The sequence below is a fragment of the Kogia breviceps genome, chromosome 1 (genome assembly GCF_026419965.1).
Source record: "Kogia breviceps isolate mKogBre1 chromosome 1, mKogBre1 haplotype 1, whole genome shotgun sequence".
NCBI classification, from domain to species: Eukaryota; Metazoa; Chordata; class Mammalia; order Artiodactyla; family Physeteridae; genus Kogia; species Kogia breviceps.
The window spans coordinates 116,959,804-116,979,847 of record NC_081310.1 but is presented as its reverse complement, the minus strand read 5'-3'; the positions used below and the strand labels follow the sequence as shown (position 1 = coordinate 116,979,847).

The window sequence follows — 20,044 nt, the reverse complement described above, 5'->3', positions numbered from 1 at the left end:
AATTTTATGGTAGAAAATACTTCACACCTTTTAAATATTCCATAGCATCCTGTTTCAGTCATTCTTGTGTCCCACATTTTTTTATTATTCAACCATTAAGAAGTTTTATAGAAAGTATTTTTTAATTGACATAATTCACATACAATATAATTCACCCTTTTGAAGTATACAATTCAATGGTTTTTAGTATATTCACAAGGTTGCATAATCATCACCACACTCTGATTCTAGAACATTTTTATTACCCCCAAAAGAAACCCTGTAGCTATTAGCAGTCACTCCCCATTCCTCCCTCCCCGAATCCATGACAACACAGACCTACTTTCTGTCTCTGTAGATTTAGAATTATATAATACGTGGCCTTTGCACTTAGCATAATGTAGCAGGTATCAATACTTCCTTTCTTTTTATGGCTGAGTAGTAATCCATTGTATGGATATACCACATTTTGTTTATCCATTCATCAGTTGATGGGCATTTGGGTTGCTTCCACTTTTTGGCTATTATGAATAATGCTGGTATGAATATTCATGTGCAAGCTTTTGTGTGGACACATGGTTTCACTTCTCTTGGGTATATGCCTAGGAGTGGAATTGATGGATCATATGGTAATTCTCTATGCTTAACTTTTTGAGAGACGGCCAAACTTTTTCAAAGTTGGCTGTGCTATTTTACATTCCCACCAGCAATTTTTGAGGGTTACAATTTCTGTACATCTGTGCCAACAGTTGTTATTGTCTGTGTTTTGACTATAGTTGTCCTAGTAGGTGTGAAGAGGCATTTTGTGATTTTGATTTGCATTTCCTAATGACTAATGATGTTGAACATCTTTTAATGTGCTTATTGGCCATTTGTATATCTTCTTTTTAAAAATTGTTTAAAATAATTTTTATTGAGTATAGTTGATTTACAATGTTGTGTTAGTTTCAGGTGCACAGTAAAGTGAATCAGTTATACATATATACACTTTTTTTTAGATTGTTTTCGCATATAGGCCATTACAGAGTATTGAGTAGAGTTCGCTGTGCTATACAGTAGGTGCTTATTAGGTATTTATTTTATGTATAGTAGTGTATATATCTCAATCCTAATCTCCCAGTTTGTCCCTCCCCACTGTTTCCCCCTGGAAACCATAAGTTTGTTTTCTATGTCTGTGACTCTATTTCTGTTTTGTAAATAAGTTCATTTGTACCAATTTTTTTTTAGATTCCACATTAAGTGGTATTATATGATATTTGTCTTTCTGTCTGACTTACTTCACTCAGTATGACAATCTCTAGGTCCATCCATGTTGCTGCAAATGGCATTATTTCATTCTTTTCTATGACTGAATAATATTCCATTGTGTATATGTACCACATCTTCTTTATCCATTAATCTGTCAGTGGACATTTATTTAGGTCGCTTCCATGTCTTGGCTATTGTAAATAGTGCTGCAATGAACATTGGGGTGCATGGATCTTTTCTAATTATGGTTTTCTCCGGATATAGGCCCAGTAGTGGGATTGTATATCTTCTTTGGATAAATATCCAAGTCCTGTGCACATTTTAAAACTCATCTTTTTATTATAAAAAGTATTCTTGGGCTTCCCTGGTGGCGCAGTGGTTGAGAATCCGCCTGCCGATGCAGGAGACACAGGTTCGTGCCCTGGTCCGGGAAGATCCCACATGCCGCGGAGCAACTAAGCCCGTGAGCCATGGCCGCTGGGCCTGCGCGTCCGGAGCCTGTGCTCCGCAACGGGAGAGGCCACAACAGTGAGAGGCCCACATACAGCAAAAAAAAAAAAAAAAAAAAGTATTCTTTAACATTATTATTATAGTTAGCCATTGACATTCTTGATTAATATGGTCCAAAACCATTGTGAATCTCCATGGGTTGAGAAATACCAGTATAACATATAATTTTACTCCTGAAATGAGAACATGAGGATGGGTCGTGAACCTTGCTGAGATATAGATGCTGAAGAGTCAACTAGGGTTATTCTTTGGTAAGTTACTCACATGTGTGCACAAGCCTCAGAGCACAAATGATTGAAATTTGTGCCTTATCAAAATTATGGCTTTATAAATCATGAATGTTTAGAGATAGCACAGATAATTGAAATCGTAAATATTAAATCCAGAAATATCAGTGATTTACTATAGATGTAATTGTTCTTAGTATGACACTTTACACATCAGTTAGAATAGTATTATCTAACTTTAATTTAGGATCTAGCAATAGCTTGCTGCAATATTTCATTGAAGATTTTTTTATTAGCATACTACCACCAAATTCTTCTAAATTTTATTTTAGATTTAAATTTGAGATACTTGCCTTAAAAACAAAATCACAGAATATAAAGTCCAGAAATATATCTATGTGTATTTTGTCATTTGGTTTTTGACAAAAGCACCAATGCAGTTCAGTGGGGAAAGGAAACTCTTTTCAACAAATGGTGCTGGAACATCTAGATGTCTGAATGGGGGAAAAAAATCATGAAATATTCTCATAGCATACATAAACATTAATTTGAGATGGATCATGTACCTGAATGTAAGAGCTAAAACTATACATCTTAGAAGAAAACATCTAAGAATATCTTTGAAATTTTGGGGTAGACAGAGATTTCCTAGGACACAATAGGCACTTAACTGTAAGAGAAAAAATTCTAAATTGGCCTTTTCAGAAATTTAAAATTCTTCTCACTGATGACAGTGTTAAGAAAAATGAAAATGCAGGGAATTCCCCAGCCATCCAGTGGTTAGGACTCCGGGCTTTCACTGCCCTGCGTACAGGTTCTATCCCTGGTTGGGGAACTAAGATCCTGCAAGCTGTGCAGTGTGGCAAAAAAAAAAAAAAAGTCATCATCATTTAAAAAAAATGAAAAGGCAAACCACAAATAGGAAAAAAATATATTTCCAGTTTGTTTGTTTGGCAAAGGATCAAATCCAGAATATATAAATATAAAATGACAACTTTAGTATAAAACATGGTCAAAAGCCTTGAACAGATACTTCAGAAAAGAAGATATTGGAATGTCCAATAAACACATAAAGAGGTGCTCACCATCTCTGGTTATCAGGGAAATGCATTATAAAATTACAAGGTATCATGCCTATCAGAATGGCTGTAATTAAAAATACTGATAAAATATTGGTGAGAATGTGGAACATTTAGAACTCTAATACGTTGCTGCTAGGTATATAAAATGATACAGCCACTTTGTCAATTTCTTATAAAATTAAACATATACCTCACCCTATGACCCAGTTCTACTTCAAGGTATACATCCAAGAGAATAAAAATTTATTTAGCAATAAAAAGAAAAGAACTACTGATACAGCAAAACATGGATGAATCTTAAAAATATAGCGTTGTCCAAAAGAATATATACTGAATGATTCCATTTATGTGATATTCAAGAAAAGGCAAAAGTGATCTATTGTGGTAGAAATTAGAACGGTGGTTGCCTCAGGTGGTCAGGATAGAGGTATTAACTGGAAAGGAGAACTTTCTGGGGTGATGGTGTTGCTTGTCTACTTTCTTTCTTTTCATTTTTTGTTTTTTAAATTTATTTTTGGCTGTGTCAGGTCTTAATTGCGGCACTCAGCATCTTTCATTGCAGCACTTGGGCTTCTCTCTAGTTGTGGTGCACGGGTTCCAGAGTGCGTGGGCTCTGTAGTTGTGGCACTCGGACTCAGTATTTGAAGCTCGTGGGCTTAGTTGCCCTGCGGCATGTGGGATCTTAGTTCCCTGACCAGGAATCAAACCCGCATCCCCTGCACTGGAAGGAGGATTCTTAACCACTGGACCACCAGGGAAGTCCCTTGTTAAAACTCATTGAACTGAATACTTAAGACCCGTGCATTTTACTGTTTTTAAATTATACCTCAATAAAGAAAAAAGAATCTGATTCAACATGAAAAGCACTGTCAAGGTATCATGCCTCCTGATTAAATGAGATGATATATGTGAAGTTCTCAACACAATGTCTGAGTGTCAGGCAACAGCATTGATTATTATGGCCATCACTGCTTTATTATACTGTTACCATTTTCTCCTCCTGTTTAAGCTGTTCCAGTGTGTCCTCTTTCCTTGTAAATATTAGTTTAGTGCTTTAGAGTGTATACGATTTGGGGATTCCTTTGTTGAGATGGGGTGAAAGTGAAGATGGTTAGGTGAGACAGTTAGGAATTAACTAATTTGAATTACTTAATACCCTGAGGACAGTTTGTGTCTTCCAGAAGAAGCCCTTGAGGGAAGCGTGGCATAGAACATTTAAAAATAAAACAGGGCTTCCCTGGTGGCACAGTGGTTGAGAGTCCACCTGCCGATGCAGGGGACACGGGTTCGTGCCCCGGTCCGGGAGGATCCCCGGAAGCATGCCATGGAGTGGCTAGGCCCGTGAGCCATGGCCGCTGAGCCTGCGCATCCGGAGCCTGTGCTCTGCAACAGGAGAGGCCACAGCAGTGAGAGGCCTGTGTACCGCAAACAAAACAAAACAAAACACCTTGTTTAGTAAATCTCTACAACTTGAGTACATGTTTAAGAATATGCTGTCTGTAGCTTTTTAAAATTATTATTTCTTATTTTACAATAAAACTGGTTTTGGTATTGTGCTGCTAAGAAAGTAGACCATGCCAGGAGGCCTTTACAAGTGCAAGGGGAATTTTTAAAATAAATTGATACATAAAAGGTAAAATCCATTCTGGCTGATCAGAAATTGAAGCCTGTAGGATGTTATGAGTCCCATCCATCAGAGAAGGTACTAGGTCTTTAGCAGCAGGCTTACATTTCTTTGGCCAGACTACTTATATTATAGCAGCATAAGTAAAAGATGAGGGAGATGGGCACTCAGTTGAGATTCTGAGTGGCATAGCAGGAGTACAAGGAGAAGAGGGAAGTGGTGTTAAAGTCTGTGACCCATACTTAGAGCACAGTGAGGCCTTTGCCTTTCCATTATATTGTACTGTGGCCCAGGTGGAAGGGTTGAGATATGAAATGCTTATCTCTTGAGGTGCTGCTCTGTAGGATGATTTGGAAAGTCATTTTCCTGAAGCACATGCCCTGTCTAGCCTCCCGTCCCTCTCCTTTTAATATAAGATCACTTTCCCTTTGCTCCTGAGGCTGCTAGGTAGTATCATGTTTTCTTTCAGTTTATTCATACAGCAGTTGTTTACTTCCTATCTGGGAACTTTCTTTAGTCTCCCTTATAATAATACATCCCCATGTGGAATCTTTGCATTCGGCCTGCCTGTCCAATCTCATAGAATGTGCACTGAGAAAACTAATTGGAGAGATAAATTGGTCTTGATGTGCATGACTGATCAAGAGCAAAGTACCTTAATTTCAGATGCCTTCAGAGAGATTTTTCTTTAACCTCAGCTTTTAAGAGGAAGATTATAAAGCATTATCGTTACTTCAGGTCAGAATTATATTGCTTTTGGTCAAAAGCTGTTGTAAGATTTGCAAAGTAATAGAAACAAAGTAATCTAGAGATAAATTATAAAGATCAAAGCAATTCAAAATTAAAGTGAATTTGAGCGTAAGCATAGGTATGGATTTAGAGTTATAAAAGATACCATCAGTCCATACATCATTATGTCTTTTTAACTATAGCTTCCAAGTAGCTTTAATTTTTAATATTTTTAGTGAAAAGCGAGAGACTTTGAGTAATTATTTGAGTATATTGTCCATAGTTGAATACTAGTTAATATTGGCCCAGGCAATTTCCACATATAACAAGAAGGTGATTTGGAGGTAATATGGAAGGTCCTGCAGCGCATACTAGGTACCAGCCTTGGTTTATGTCTTTGACTATATTTTATTTGCCAGTTATTTCCAAATATGTTAACTCTGGCTTCCTTCCTTGTCTTTAGACTTGTATTTCTATCTAGTTGTGTAAATTTTTACCTGGGTATCTAATAAGTACGTCAGACACTTTAATATGTCTCAAACTGATTTTTAAAAAATTTATCTTTTAGTCTCTTCTCCAACTTGCCTCTCCTTCCTTATTTCTATATTTTGACTTATGGCTTTATTATTCTCTTCTGTAATTAACCTTTACTCTGCTCTTTCCAAATTACCAACTTGTATTATGACCTTTGAAATCTCTTTCAGATTTAGCCATCTACTCCATCCCCACTGTCACTGCTCATTGTGCACCTTCACTACCTATTCTTTTAAAAATTATTATTGTTATAAAAGTAATGAATGCTTTAAAAAAATTCAGACCCTTTAGAAGTTTAAAAAGTAAAAAAATCCCCTGTTTCTTCTCTCCCAATTCTACTTCTCTCACGTAACCACTGTTTCTGTTTGGTGTATATGTTGCCAGACATTTTCTATGCATTTTTAAACATACAGATATGTATGTGTAGAAATACAGTAATCTCAAATACTCTACCATCTTTTGTTTGGACCATTAAAACAGATTCCTCAGTGGTCTCCCTGCCATCAACCCCTCTCTACTCTGGTCATTGCCAGAGTTATCTACCTAAATAGCAAATCTCACTCTGCCTAAAGGGCTCTGCTTGTTCCCTATTGCCTATATGATAAGGACCAACCCCATAGTATTGTGTGGTATAGAAACCCTTCACAGTCTGGGTTCAGTATCTGTCTCCAGCCTCGCTCCTCAGCACTTCTGCCTTGTTCCGTACCTCCAGTGCTACTATTCCCTGGATTGGCCAGGTCTCATTATGACTCCCTACCGTTGTACATATGCTCAGTCTCTTCTCTACCTGGCAAGTTTCTACTCATTCTTCAAGATCCTGCTCATCTGTTGCCTCCTTTGTAGAGGTGTCTTTCCCACTTTTCCCAAGCAGAGATAATGGCTCGCTCTTCTGTTTCTTTAGTACCTTAATCTTTTTTTTTCTTTTGATCTGTTTGTATGTCTTTCTCTTAGTTATTTGTGAGCTTTTTAAAAAGCAGGACTCTTGGGCTTCCCTGGTGGTGCAGTGGTTGAGAGTCCGCCTGCCAATGCAGGGGACACGGGTTCGTGCCCCGGTCTGGGAAGATCCCACATGCCGCGGAGCGGCTAGGCCCGTGAGCCATGGCCGCTGAGCCTGCGCGTCTGAGCCTGTGCTCCGCAACGGGAGAGGCCACAACAGTGAGAGGCCCGCGTACTGCCAAAAAAAAAAAAAAAAAAAAAAAGCAGGACTCTTGTCTTAGCATCATTTTATGTCTGATATTCTACTTAGCACATAAAAGGCATTCAACAAATGTTTGGTAAATAAACATGTTTGTAATTTAGATCTGCATTACTATAAAGACCTATCTAAGGTAAAGAAAATAAAATTTTAGATCCCGTCAAATTTTTAAGCCATTTAATATTTTGTGAGTTTTGCTATATTATGTCACTTTGGGCCTTTTAAGGACATGACAGTAGTACAATTTCAGCATGACCTTATTTCTTAACTGATAAAAGAACTCAGCTTTTAATGGAATACTATATTTTAAATGAGTTAGATCTGTATAGAGATGGGAAGAGATATACAAGATATATTGTGAAGTAAAAAGTGAGTTGCATAACAGTTTGATACTGTATTTAAGAAAAGTAGAATCAGTATGTTATGCTTAAAAAAAAGAAATCCAGACAAACATAAATCAGATTATTATCTTTATTTCCTTTTTTCTTTTATTCTCCAATCTTGTAATAGATTCTTTTCTGTGTAACCCTGCAATGTTTGCATTTTTGTACTGTGAGCATGTACTTTTATAAGCAAAAAAAAATAGAAACCAAAACAAAACAAATTACCCGTCAGTTTTTAACCTTTCATATTCTACTTCATACAGAAGTAGAGTTTTGATAGCTGAATTTTTTTGTTTTCATTTTGTTTTGTTTTTAGTTTGCCCAGAAAGTTAGAAAATATCTTTAAGTAAAACTGAAATACTTAAAGGTATGAGTTTGAAGACATTTTAGCTATATATATATATATCAGATCCACTCAGTTAATTATTTTAGGACCTGCTTTGGGTAGTGTAATATACTAGGTGCTGAAGTAAAATATGAAGGATATGGTTTATATTGTGTAGTGACTACAGCTTATTCTGGGTAGCAGAAATTCTTGAGTAGCACTTTGTGGAGGAGATAAAATGAGTAATAATCCTATAATTACATATTTTAAGTATATTTTCTTTTAAATTTATTTTATTTTTGGCTGCATTGGGTCTTCACTGCTGCCCGCGGGCTTTCTCTAGTTGCCGTGAGCGGGGGGCTACTCCTCATTGCGGTGTGCGGGCTTCTCATTGCGGTGGCTTCTCGTTGCGGAACACGGGCTCTAGGCGCATGGGCTTCAGTAATTGTGGAGCTCCGGCTCAGCATTTGTGACTTGCGGGCTTTAGAGCGCAGGCTCAGTAGTTGTGGCGCATGGGCTTAGTTGCTCTGCAGCATGTGGGATCCTCCCGGACCAGGGCTCGAACCTGTGTCCCCTGCGCTGGCAGGCGGATTCTCAACCACTGCGCCACCAGGGAAGTCCCTAAGTATATTTTCTTTAAACTGAAATTTTTTCTTTATATTTTGAGGGTGAAATTTTATTTCAGTGTCCTATTTTCAGAAACTGAAAAATAAGAACTTCTTTGAAGTCAAATTGTAGAGGACATTTGCTGGTAGGTAAGACATGATAATAAATAAGGTAGCATAAGGAAACAATTTTTTAATGATTAAATAGTGAAGATTTGTAATATAAAATCCTGAAGTATTATTTCCTAATAAACGTACCTGATTCTGAATTGTCACTTAAGATTATTACTCAGTGAAAGTATAGGTATATAGTTGCTATTCACAAAAGTATTTTAGATATATTAAGTTGATACTTTTTATAATATAAGTTTTACTCAATAATTGTTAACTTAATATCGTTGCTTACCATTTGCTAAGTGGCTACCAAGATAGGGTTTAGTCTAAAGCTTCAGGGTTCTAAAACACATTGAAAATAATTTGAGATGTTTTTATCTATAAAATAAAACAGAACTGTAATCGAAAGGACTTAGTTTAAGTATTAAACCTCTCTGAAAATAAGATATTCTTTTTATGATGGAGATTCCACTGTGTTTGCTTCATTTTCTTTGCTTCCTACTGAAGAAGCTCTTAGTGCACTTGCAAAGAGCATAAGGAGTCGTGTCAGAGGTCAGCTATTTGAGTCCATTTTCCCACAGTCGCCTGGTGCGAGTGATCTTTTACTGTGTTTTAAAAAATGGGCAAGGATTAAAGAGGATTAGAAAGAATATTACCCTCCTGAATATAGGCCCAAGGCACTAAGGGTAGAGAACCCAGCCAGGCAGCAAATGGGCTTTGCTTGACCAGGACACAACCTCTGCTGCATTCCTTTAAGAAACTGAATGGGAAATGTTAAGTCCCCAAACTGGATTAGTAAATAATCTCATAGCTTGTGACATCTGCTAAAATAAATTGATAAGCAGACTGCATTCTTATACTTTGAGGAGAGAGCTAGAGACATCAAGACTCAGAGTAATTATTCTTTTTATCTTTTTGCTTTTTAATTTCACCTTTATTGGGGTATAGGAATAAGAGTAATTCAAGATGAGCATTAAGCTCAGTAAGTGTTGGAAGGGCACATTCCATAAACAAAAAAGAAAAATTACTTTAGATGTATTGATACCATGAGTACATATGTATTATTAATAACCTAAGGCTTAAAATTTAAAACCACTTCAATTATTTTTAGAATTCTTCCTGTTTGTAGTAGTTTTACAAAGTGTTTCACACATTCAACTGTTTAATTTATGTTGTTTATCTTATTAGCTTGTGTAACAACCTGAGGAACTTAGAATTTGAAATGTGAGAATATATCTTTTAAGACACCTTTGGAATGTTTCTCTTTTTATATCTTATAATAGATGTTAATGTGGTTTGGACCATATGATACATAATTTGGTATCAAATTATTGAAAACCAAAGAGGTTGTTTCACACCTAGTCTAGTAGGGGAGGTGTACTGTGGCCTTAGTTTTTGGAAGAAGTAGTTAGCCAACTAAATATTTTTTTAAAGATTTTGTTTTAAGTTGACCACTTTAATAATAAAGGTGATGTACAAGTGTAATTTTGCATCTTTCTTCATGTAATTAGTATATTTGATTAGTGCAGAAACTGATTATGCTGCTTTTGTTATGGATTATAGTATTAAGGCAAGTATTTTCTTCAGGAGTTTAGAATTTAATTTCATATGTGAATAAGAATTGATAGGTTATAACTTCTTTAACAGGCACACTCACTTATCCTTCTTTAACAGGCACACTCACTCATCTTGCACTATGCTCTCAAGTCTCAAGAGTTAAAATTGTTCAAGTTGGCCCTGTACATTGAATATGTCCTCCTATTCTTCTCCCCACCATACCCCCCAACCTGCTCATCCACATTCCACCTGTCTTTATATATCAGCTCAAATCCCAAATTCTATCAAGTGGTTTAAATCATAATTAATACCTCTTAAACATAGTATTACCATATAGCCTAGCAATTCCACTCCTAGGTAACCCAAGAGAGATGAAAACATTTGTTCACATGAAAATTCATACACAAATGTTTATTGTGGCATTATTCATAATAGTCAAAAGGTGAAAACCAAATGTCCATCAAATGATGAATGGATAAACAAATGTGGTCTGTCCATACAATGGAATATTATTCAGCCACAAAAAAGAATGGGGTACTGATACATGCTACAACATGGGTGTATGCTAAGTGAAGTAAACCAGTCACAAAAGACCCTATATTATGTGATTCTGTTTGTATGAAATATCTGGAATAGACAAATCTATAGAGACAGAGAGTATATTAGTGGTTGCTTAGAGCTTAGGGGGATTGTGGGTGTAGAGGGTGATAACTAAAGAGTATGGAGTTTCCTTATTTTAAAATTTTTATTGAAGTATAGTTGATTTAAAGTGTTGTGTCAGTTTCTACTGTAGAGCAAAGTGATTCAGTTATACACGCTTTTTCATATTCTTTTCCATTATGGTTTATCACAGGATATTGAATATAGTTCCCTGTGCTATATAGTAGAAACTTGTTGTTTATTCATTCTCTATATAATAGTTTGCATCTGCTAATCCCAAACTTCCAATTCATCCCTCCCCCACCCCCTCTCCCTTTGGCAACCATAAATCTGTTCTCTTTGTCCATGAGTCTGTTTCTGTTTCATAAAAGTTCACTTGGGTCATATTTTATTTTATTTTATTTTTATTTATTATTTTTTTTTAATTTATTTTATTTTTGGCTGTGTCAGGTCTTAGTTACGGCATGGGGGATCTTTTGTTGCGGCATGCGGACTTCTCTCTAGTTGTGGCATACAGGCTCCAGAGCACATGGGCTCTGTAGTTGTGGCATGCAGGCTCCAGAGCGCATGAGCTCTGTAGTTGTGGCACGCAGGCTTAGTTTCACCATGGCATGTGGGATCATAGTTCCCCGACCAGGGATCAAACCCGCGTCCCCTGCATTGGAAGGCGGATTCTTAACCACTGGACCACGAGGGAAGTCCCTGGGTCATATTTTAGATTACACATGTAAGTGATATCATGTGGTATTTGTTTTTCTCTTTCTGACTTACTTCACTTAGTATGATTATCTCTAGGTCCATCAATGTTGCTGCAAATGGCATTATTTCATTCTTTTTTATGGCTGAGTAGTATCGATTGTATATATGTATAACATCTTTATCCATTCATCTGTCAGTGGACTTTTAGGTTGGCTATTATAAATAGTGCTGCAATGAACATTGGGATGCATGAATCTTTTCGAATTATAGTTTTCTCTGGATATATGCCCAGGAATGGGATTGCTGGATCATATGGTAACTCTATTTTTAGTTTTTTTGAGGAACCTCCATACTGTTTTCCATAGAGGCTACACCAATATACACTTGGGGTTTCCTTTTGAAGTGATGAAAATGTTCTAAAATTGTGGTGATGGTTGCACATATCTGTGAACATACTAAAAACCATTGAATTGTGAACTTTCAATGGGTGAACTATAAAGCATGTGAATTATATCTCAATAAAGCTGTTATTAAAAACTAAATTAAAAAATTAATACCTCCTATTCATATTCCTATATACATCTATACCTCTAGTGAAGCACTTACCATAGTCTGGTTATAATTTTTTTTTTTTTTTTGGTTGCGTAGGGTCTTAGTTGCATCACATGGGATCTTCATTGCAGCATGTGGGATCTTCCCTTGTGGTGTGCAGGCCCTTCATTGTGGCGCGTGGGCTCCAGAGCGCATGGGCTCAGTAGTTGCAGCATACAGGCTCTCTAGTTGTGATGCATGGGCTCTAGAGCACGCAGGCTCAGTAGCTGTGGCACATGGGCTTAGTTGCCCCGAGGCATGTGGGATCTTAGTTCCCCACCCAGGGATCAAACCTGCATCCCCTGCAGTGGAAGGTGGATTCTTAACCACTGGACCACAGGGAAGTTCCAGTCTGGTTAAAATTTTTAACTTAAGAAATCTGTCTTTCTCGGGAGTTCCCTGGCGATCCAGTGGTTGGGACTCTGCGCTTTCAACTGCCAGGGGCCCAGGTTCAATCCCAGGTCGGGGAACTAAGATCCCACAAGCCATGCAGTGTGGCCGAGAAAATAGAAAAAGAAATCTGTCTTTCTCATTACCTTAGGAAGTTCTAGAGAATAGTGTTTTGGCATTCCCTAACAAGCATAGTGATTTGCACTCAGTAAATATTAATTTAGTTGAACTTCTTAACAATTAAATTCCTTCACTATAAAAGCGGAATAACGAAAAAATATTGAATGTTGCCACAATGTATTATTCCAAAATTGTGTTTTATAATTTTTTACACTTATTCTTTTTTGGAAAAGTAAGTAATTTCCTCCAACATTATTTCCTCAGCTTGAGTTTCCATTTGTGTTTAGTAAAGTCATACATAAGCCATTTATTACCTTATTTTTACCTATAGGAATGTTCTGATCTTTGGAATTTGCATTTATATAAGCATTTTGTCAGTAGGACCTTCATGTCATTTCAACTAGCTTAATGTTTGTTTGTTATTAAAATCAAATTAACTATAAAATTTGAATCTACACTTTTGTGGATGTTTGAATTTAGCATAATTTTTCTTTTTTTCTGTGGTGTGTCTGTGTGTGTGTTATTTTTCTAGTATTTACTAGAGATGAAAAGTCTCATTTTACCTCCAGAACACATTCTGAAACGGGGCGATAGTGAAGCAATTGCCTATGCTTTCTTTCATCTTCAGCACTGGAAGCGAATAGAAGGTGCTCTTAATCTGTTACAGTGTACATGGGAAGGCAGTAAGTATTCTTTTCCAAATGCAGCACTAATCTTTCTGACTAATTATTCCATTCACAGGCAGTCTTTTTGTAATGAGATTGTGAGTTTCTTTAAGGACTTGTTCAGATTGGTTTCAAAGTGAACTCAGTGGTGTTTATTAGTAGAAGAAATGTGTAATGTGCTTATATTAATGCCACATTTAGGAAAAGCAGAATGAGAAACTGTTTGGGTATTCTGCTGTATGTTCACTTAAATATTTATAAGGAAAGAATAGAAACTTATATCCCTTCATTTGTAAGTTTTTTAATGTGGTTAGCTATTGTTCTAATATTTTAAAAATAGGACTTTTTTTTTGGTTTTGTTTTGAGATGTGTACAACATGAAACTATTTTCCTCATTACTGATATCAACTCGATTCTTTACAATTTTTTTTAAATTGTGGCAAAATACATATAACATTAAAATTACCATTTTAAACATTTTGAAATGTACAGTTCAGTGACATACATGTACATTGTTGTGCAACCATCACCATTATCCATCCCCCAAATTTTTTCATCACCCCAAAATGAAATTCTGTACCCATTAAACAATAACTCCCCATTCTTCCCTCCTCCCCAGTCCCCTGGTAACCATTCTATTTTCTGTCTCTATGAGTTTGACTACTCTAGGTATCTCATATAAGTGGAATCATACGATATTTGTCCTTTTATATATGGCTTATTTTACTTACCATAATGTTATAGCATGTGTCAGAGTTTTATTCCTGTTTAAGGCTGAGTAATACTCCGTCATAAGTATATACAAAATTTTGTTTATCCATTCATCCATCAATGGACATTTGGGCTGTTTCTACCTTTTGACTATTGTGAATAATGCTGTTATGAACGTGAGTGCATAAATATCTGTTCAAGTTCCTGCTTTCATTTCTTTTGGGTGTATACCTAGAAGTGGAATTGCTAGATCATATAATTTTGTGTTTAGTTTTTTGAGAACTACCATACTATTTTCTATAGCAGCTGAACCATTTTACATTCCACTAGCAATGCACAGGGGTTTCACTTTCTTTATATCCTTGCCAATACTTGTTATTTCCTGTTTTTTCTGGTAATAGCATCCTAATGAGTGTGGAGTAGTATCTCATTTTGATTTTGATTTGCATTTCCCTAATAATTAGTAATGTTGAACATCTTTTTATGTGTTAATTGGCGATTCGCACATTTCTTTGGAGAAGTGGATTATTTTCCACTAACTACCAGATCTCTTATTTGTAACTTCTTAAAATCACCTGTCAGTGAAAATTCAAAAATAAATTCAATGTTCATTAACTAAAATTGGTTAACCTCCTCAAAGTTTGCACTGAGGCACCTTTGGGTATTATAGCAAATTCACAAGAGTGCCATGGGATATTTTAAATTTTTAGTAGAAACATAGCAATACACCATTCAAACTGTAGCTCTAGATAGTTCACGGTTTCAACATTAGATAGCTCTCCATTCTCTATTTTTTTCAGTGTTGTCATAGCTTTGCAAAGCTGGGTTTTGTTAGTTGCTGTGATTAAAAGAAGTACCACACAAAAATCAGTGTGGAACAGGAAATGAGGATAGTGGTGTCCAATGTGATTCCAAGGTTCGAGAAATTATGCAGTGCCCAACAGGTTCATATATCCCATTAGGAAGAAATGATGGTTATTTAAAAATAAAATATTTTTTTCGTTAATTTATGTGTATTTTTTTTTCAAGTCGCTGCTAAGTTGTTAGAACAAAAACTTTTGAAGTTGATCAGACCCACTACTTAATAAGTGGAATTGTTAGATATTTCTTTCAGTGTAGGGGCATCAATAGCAAATTACTGAGATATGGACACCACATGTCCATGAATCAAGAAAATTTGGGAACCTCTTCATTAATATCTTGCTGAGGGTCAGACACTGTGCTTGATACTGACAATATACAGATTAATGAAAGCGGGACTACTAAAACTGAGGAGCTGAGCTGGTTGTTTTGGGATAATGAGACTTTCTTTTGCTTTTTCTCCAGTAGTCTGTACGCTTTTCAAAACCAGGTGCTCTATCTCATTCACCTTGTATGTGTCTTCAGTGCCTAGTGTTCTGCTTGGCACATAGGAAGTTTTCAATAAGTATATGATTTATTCTGTATTTCATGAATAATCATCTTGATGAATGGTTTCCTAGTGCCACTGATTTGCCCTGTGACTTTGGAAAAATCTCTATAATTTATTGTAGCAAAACAAAATCCATATTTTAACAAAAGTTTTTAGAGCCAAGGACTAAGGGAAAAACAAAAACCTTACCTCAACTTTGGTAGTTGAATAGGTCAATAAGGATTTCTTCTTTAAGAAGTTTGTAGGAGTTGATGATAATCTAGATGAGGGATGGGTAAACTTTTTCTGTAAAGGGCCAGGTGGTAAATATTTAGTTTTTGTGGGCCATAGTCTCTGTCACAACTACCCAACTCTTATAGCATGGAAGCAGCCTTATATAATATATAAACGAACAGGCATGGCTGTATTCTAATAAAATTTTATTTATAAAAACAGTGGACCAGGTCTGGCCAAAGGTGATCCCTTTAGGTACTTAATTTAGATACTTTGGTGACCGCTGATCTAAATTAAGCTCACAGAAAACTTGGTGACAGCTCACATATGAAGTTAGGAGCCATTGAGAACTCTTAGGTTGCCAGTAGTTATGACTACAACAGTTATGTGATTTCCCTAAGAAGTGGAATTCACACGTGGAGAGTTAAGTCTATTGTGTTTGTGATGAGGAGACTGAGGCAAGAAGGACACAGCTAGTCTTACCATCCATTACGCCCTTTAGTTTTATTTCAGCCAGACCATTCATGATTCTCTATATAGATCTTATTCTTCTCCTTATTTGTTCCTTTGCATACTTTGTTTCTTTCATCTAAAATATCTCTCTAAAAATGAAAATAAAACGCTGTGTGAAAATTTAATAAAAATACGTCTCCAAAATAGCTTTGATTGTAGTAGAGGATGAAAGTGAGATTGAATTGAATGTCAACATATGTATTTTATTTTTCACTCAGCTTTTAGAATGATTCCATACCCACTAGAGAAAGGCCATCTATTTTATCCTTATCCCAGCTGCACAGAGACTGCTGATAGAGAGCTATTACCTCGTAAGTAAATATTCAAGTTTTCCTAAATTTAAAATTAGTTGTGAGATTGTTTTTCATAGTATTCTCCCATTTTAAAAGTACCTCTGGTTGAAATTCAGGATGCTGTTTAAATACTATTTTAGCCACTTCTTGGATGTAGTTGCATAATTTAGTTCATTCCTGAATATTTTTGGGGTAAAACCCTGTGCTAGATGCAATGAAGGACACAAAGATTAAAAATATTTTTAAAAAGCAGTCATTTTACAAACAATTAAAGAAGAAATAATACCAATCCTTCACAAACTCTTTTTAAGAAATAAAGGAAAGACACTCCCCAGCTCATTCTGAGACCAGCATAACCCTGACACCAAAATCAGACAAAAGCATTACAAGAAAGCTATAGAACAATATATCTCATGAATATAGACACAAACATCTTCAACAAAATGTTAACAAACTGAATCCACCAACATGTAAAAAGGATTATATTCCATGACCAATTGGGATTTACCTCACAAATGCAAGGTTGCTTTAACATCTGAAAATGTAATAGAATAAAGGACAATAGATGCAGAAAAGCATTTGACAAAAATCTAACACCCATTCATGATAAAAATTCTGAACAAACTGGGAATAAAAGGGAACTTCCTCAACCTGATAAAGAGCATCTATGAAAAACCCACAGCTAAGATCATACTTAATGGTGAACGACTGAATGCTTTCCCGCTAAGATCAGGAACAAGACAAGGATGTCTGCTTTCTTCTATTCAGCATTGTACTATAGGTTCTAGTTAATGCCCTCAAGCAAGAAAAAGAAACAAAAGGCATTCATGTTGGAAAGAAAGAAGTAAAACTGTCTTTATTAACAGTTGACATGATCTTCTGTACAAGAAATCCTAAGAAATCCATATAAATACTATTAGAACTAATAAACAAGTTCAGCAAGGTTGCAGGATGTAATTATACAAAACTCAGTCGTTTATTTATATACCAGCAATGAACAATCCAAAATGAAAATTAGAAAATAGTTCCAATCACAGTAGCATCAAAAAGAACAAACAGGGCTTCCCTGGTGGCGCAGTGGTTGTAAGTCCGCCTGCCGATTCAGGGGATGCGGGTTCGTGCCCCGGTCCGGGAAGATCCCATATGCCATATGCCGCGGAGCGGCTGGGCCCGTGAGCCATGGCCGCTGATCCTGCGCGTCTGGAGCCTGTGCTCTGCAATGGGAGCGGCCAAACGGTGAGAGAGGCCCACGTACTGCAAAAAAAAAAAAAGAACAAACAATTTAGGAATAAATTGAACAAAATAAGTGTGAGACTTGTATACTAAAATCCACTAAATACTGCTGAGAAAATCTAAATAAATTGAGAGACAGTCCACGTTTATGGATTGGAAGACCCAATATTATTTATATGACAGTTCTCTTCAAATTGATCTATAAATTCAATACAATTCCTACAAGTTGACAAGCTGATCCCAAAATTTATATGGCAAAGTAAAGGACCCAGAACAGTCAAAACAATCTTTACAAAGAAGAGTGAAGTTGGAGGGACTATACTTCCCAGGTTTTTTTTTTTTTTTTTTTTTTTTTTGCGGTACGCGGGCCTCTCACCGTCGCGGAGCACAGGCTCCAGACGCGCAGGCCCAGCGGCCATGGCCCACGGGCCCAGCCGCTCCACGGCACGTGGGATCCTCCTGGACCAGGGCACGAACCCGTATCCCCTGCATCCGCAGGCAGACCCCCAACCACTGCGCCACCAGGGAAGCCCAACTTCCCAGTTTTAAAAAGAGCAGTCGAAGAGTCAGGAGGAGAACCAGAAATACATAGGATTATGATTGCTGAGAGTGTTTTCATCTAGTTCCTGCTTTCAGGAAGCCAAACTTTTGAAAGAATAGTCTGTACTTTTTGTCTCAGCTGCCTTATCATCCACTCACTCTTTTTCTCTGTGAGCTGGTAAATTGCTGTTTAATTTTCCTTTTTTAAAATTTAACTGGTAGGTAAGTATGCTGAAAGTTATACACGCTAGTTTCCTCTTACGGTATCAATCTGTACCACAGTTTTTACAATTCTGGGTCCATTAGAACTGAAGTCTATGAAGGAAAGTTGCATTTTTACAACATCAGACTTAATGAGCTGAAAAGTTCAAACAGATGATAAAAATTTAGAAGAGATTATGGAAGTTGAGTATGCTGATATTTTTCTCCCAAGGCTTTTTTATTTTTGAGTATGTTGCACACATCTGTGTGTGTGTATGTAGGTGTGTATATGCTTAAATATTTTATTATTTAATCTGTTTAACATATACATACGTAGCCTTTATATTTTGTATCTCTGCATATATTGGGCTAAGATATATTTGTAAGTTATATATAATATGTGTATTATTAAACATATATGTTATATAAATAGTAAATGTTGCAGGCATTCTTTGGGTATAAGAGAGCCACTTGAAACTAGCTTTAAAATAAAGAGAATTTGTTGGAAGAAGACTGGATTATCTCAAGGAACCCAAAGGCAACAATTAGAGTTGCACCTCAGAAGAGACTAGAACCAGAAACTAGAAGGCTATCAGGATTTCCAGGAGTCAGTTGTCTGTTTATCTCTGTCTCTGACTGCCTTTTTCAGCCTCTCCTATTCTCACTTTCTTTTTTTTTTTTTCATTCCCCAACTCCATCTTTTCTTTGTATGAGCTCTCATTTCTGCTTCTCTCAGTGTATCTGCTTCATTTTTATATCTTAATCTTTGCAGTTTGGCTTTCCCTTCTTAGACACTCATGTAGCCACACTTGATACCCCCATACAGCTCTAAGTTTACATGTCATCAGTTCAGGCAAATAATACAGAATGAAGAATATCTCAATCCCACTTCTAAAACTTCTGGGAGAGTAAATCACATTTACCAGGTGTTCATCCCTGATCCAATCAGCTGTGGCACAGGGATAGGATCAGGTCATGTAAACAAAATTGCCAAAATATCTCATTCCCTCTACATCTCTCTATATCACAAAACTGACTTGGGAGTCATCATTTTCTAGGCATGAATGAGATCACTAAGGGAAACTAAAGAGTGTGAGAAGTAAACTAAGGGTGAACCATGATGAAAATGTCTAAGGGATGGGTGGCCGATAAGGAGTCAGAAGATTCAGTGGAGTGGTCAGAGAGACAGGACAAGAACCAGAACTAGATATCCTAGAAACTAAAAGGAGGAAAAAAAATTTCCAAGTGAGGAGGAGTATCCAAGGTATTTAGTAAGGTAATTACTGAGAAGAATCCATTGGCTTTGGCAATTAGAAGGTCATTAGTGTTCGAAATTTTTCTTTTCCTATTACAGTGGTGATAGTAGGTATTGTTTTTCCATTTTAATGGGAACAAGGATATTTAAGGCAAAGGAACGAATCTTTAATTGTGGAACATCAGTATACAAGAATGTATTATGTTAGGCTAATACATTTAACCTAAAATTATGCTCCCCCTCCAATTGTTACAGAGGTTGACATATAAGACTGTCTTTCATAGTAATATGAATAAAATCAAGGTTGTTATTGTTATGTACTGTCAGAGCCATAGGCTACAAGAAGAGAGCTTGTTTTTTAGCAGGGCTTTATTGTTTCTAGGGTTCTACTAATTTGCAAATTCTAGAAGGTAGGAGAGGAGGGATATTCTGGGGGG

General features: G+C 36.4%; 2 protein-coding genes across 18 annotated transcripts in view; one reads left to right on the top strand and one right to left on the bottom strand.

The window, feature by feature from the left end:
• Positions 1–20,044, top strand: part of ST7L (suppression of tumorigenicity 7 like) — a 95,554-nt gene that overhangs the window by 43,959 nt on the left and 31,551 nt on the right. For 12 of the 17 annotated variants that reach the window (XR_009335342.2, XR_010842043.1, XM_067041965.1 and 9 more), the window contains 2 exons: positions 13,105–13,255; positions 16,304–16,396. The exons of 3 other annotated variants lie outside the window; for them this stretch is intronic. Coding sequence is in view for 12 of the 14 variants with exons in the window: in XM_067041965.1 (XP_066898066.1) it covers positions 13,105–13,255; positions 16,304–16,396 (244 nt within the window). In the remaining 2 variants the exon portion in view is untranslated. The remainder of the gene's footprint in view (positions 1–13,104; positions 13,256–16,303; positions 16,397–20,044) is intronic. 2 more of the 17 variants (XM_067041993.1, XM_067041973.1) reach the window with 1 other exon arrangement.
• The window catches only part of WNT2B (Wnt family member 2B), a 36,223-nt gene continuing 33,389 nt past the window's right edge, over positions 17,211–20,044 (bottom strand). Inside the window, exon 5 of the mRNA XM_067042051.1 lies at positions 17,211–17,632. Within this exon, the coding sequence (XP_066898152.1) occupies positions 17,421–17,632 (212 nt within the window). The 3' untranslated portion in view covers positions 17,211–17,420. The remainder of the gene's footprint in view (positions 17,633–20,044) is intronic.